This window comes from Anopheles marshallii, chromosome X, assembly GCF_943734725.1.
Source record: "Anopheles marshallii chromosome X, idAnoMarsDA_429_01, whole genome shotgun sequence".
NCBI classification, from domain to species: domain Eukaryota; kingdom Metazoa; phylum Arthropoda; class Insecta; order Diptera; family Culicidae; genus Anopheles; species Anopheles marshallii.
The window spans coordinates 16,587,305-16,589,618 of NC_071325.1; the positions used below are offsets into that span (position 1 = coordinate 16,587,305).

At 40.4% G+C, this 2,314-nt stretch overlaps 1 protein-coding gene across 1 annotated transcript; it reads left to right on the forward strand.

Moving 5' to 3' along the window:
• The first annotated feature begins 1,060 nt into the window (after positions 1–1,060).
• Positions 1,061–2,016, forward strand: LOC128710809 (uncharacterized). Its single transcript, XM_053805665.1, has 3 exons — positions 1,061–1,154; positions 1,468–1,892; positions 1,966–2,016. Exons 1-3 carry the CDS (start codon positions 1,061–1,063, stop codon positions 2,014–2,016), a joined length of 570 nt encoding a protein of 189 aa, XP_053661640.1.
• The last annotated feature ends 298 nt before the right edge of the window (positions 2,017–2,314 follow it).

The window sequence follows — 2,314 nt, forward strand, 5'->3', positions numbered from 1 at the left end:
AACTGCAATAGAATAAACACTACAGGTTGGCAGCACGGCTGCGTTGACAGGTCAACGCATAACGTGAAGCGAACCGCTCTCTTTGTGCCTAACCTTTGTCGTGTACGCATGTGCGTTCTTTTCTTTCTACATAATTATATGTTTCAACAAAGCTTTTTTCATTAAAGATATTAAGTTAAATATTTAAAAAAAAGATATGTTGTTAACTATATGATAACCATCCTGAAATCATAAATAAATTATAAGTTATTGGCTGACAGTTTTATGTTTTTTTTTTATATTTCCTTATTTTGTCATAATTTTCATAACCACCATTGTTTTTAACTATTACAGCCATGGAAACAAAAATTAAAACAGTCCTCATAAAATTTTAATTTTTACCTTTCCATTACCAACTCGAGCCCATAGTGCAACAAATATGTCCAGGGTAGCTTCAAACCCTATAGGGGGGGACTACAAAAATCTATTACCGATATTTCTTGTAGACGGTTCAAAATTATAAACCTTGACCACTTATGTATATATCCTTATCTACTTATCCACCTTATGTATATAGGCCTTGACAGCTGTCACAATGACAGCTCAACATACGCCTGAAATCACGGCACTGAAAATAAATTATTATCGTTTAAGCCTCGAAAGAGTGAACACCTTCAGCCTTCAGTTATACTTCCGTTATTTCAAATTGTCCGCCATCTTTACACCTCAGTAGTGGGATTATAGATCATGCCTACGAAAGATGAAATGGTGTGTGCAATCGAGTCTACTCGGAGTTTCTGTACCTCCTACGGCAACCATCGTGCAAATTCGAAAATTGTACGAAGAAATTAGTGGTGAACATAAGGAAAAGATCGCAGCCATCGCTTGCAACGACGCCGCCGCCATTTTCGCCGCAGACGATTTTGTACCTGAAAAAACCGACGCTTCCGTGCTTACAACAAACGGCGCTTCCGCGCCTGCAAAAAACGACACTGTATTTATCCCGCGTGAGATGAATATTTTGGAGGACCGTATTAAACAATTGGAGCAGGAAAAGACAATCCTGCTACTCCAAAAAGAAATGGCTGAGCTGAGAGCATGCGTCGATGGAAAAGCAGGTACATCCATCGGAAATGCTCCTACTACGATGCGCGACGTGTTCGACTGTATAAAGAGTATGGTTACGCCATTTAGCGGTGACAATGGAGATAGCGTCAGAGCTTGGTTCGAGGAGGTAGAAAAAGGGACTGCTATGTTGCAGTTAAATCAGATTTCAACGCTGATTGTTGCTCGTCGTTTGCTCTCCGGAACCGCGGCTATGTTCGCAAATACCCTGCAAATAGCGAGCTACAAAGAACTTAAGGAGTAACTGATATCAGCATTTGGTAAAGGTCCTACTCTGGAATGTGTGTATCAAGAGCTACGACGCCGACGTCTCCTGCCAACGGAAACAACATTCCGATATGTTCTAGAAATGGAGAAAATAAGTAAAAAAAGGAGTCATACCCGAAGAGGATCTAGTGCAAATCATCATCGACAACATGGGTGATGCAAGCAACACAAGTGCGATGCGTTATTCAGCCAACAACAAAGGGGAGCTGAAAACAATGTTAGGGAAATATGAACAAATACGCATGTTGAAAGCATCTGGTTCTTCTACACGCGTCAAATCCCAACAAGCTGCCACCACCAGTCCAGAAGTCACTGCCTCAGAAACCCGTTGTTTCAACTGTTCGGCTTTTGGTCATTTGCGTGACAAGTGCCCAAAGCCCCCTCGTCCACCATGGTCCTGTTTCCGATGCTTCCAAACTAGTCATCCGTACAAAGATTGTCCAGAACGGAAGAAAACTTCGACTGCTGCAGTCTTCGCAGCTGATACGGATGCAGTTACGAAACTGCAAGATACACAGGAGGTAAGTGTTGCCTTTAAATTGAGAGATTGTTGGAGCGATGAAATTAAATGCGTGCGATGTCTTTTTGATTCAGGAAGTCCAGCAAGCTTCATTGATGAATCATTGGTCCCTAGATCATGTTTAAGTGCCATTAAAACTTCAAAATATTTATTAGGATTAGGGAACAAACAATTAAGAATGCGCGGTCAGCTGCAATGCCGCATTAAGTTCAAAGACTATAACAAGTATCATATTTTTAATATACTCAGTAAAGGTTCAATGGCATGGCCATTGATTATTGGTCGTGATTTACTAACTAAATTTGATGATCATCTGACACAAGTGAAATTTAAATACAATAAACAACAACCATTAAATATGAATAATAAAACCAACCTTCCTACGTTAGACCCACGCATATCTTCACATCTCCAACATATCGG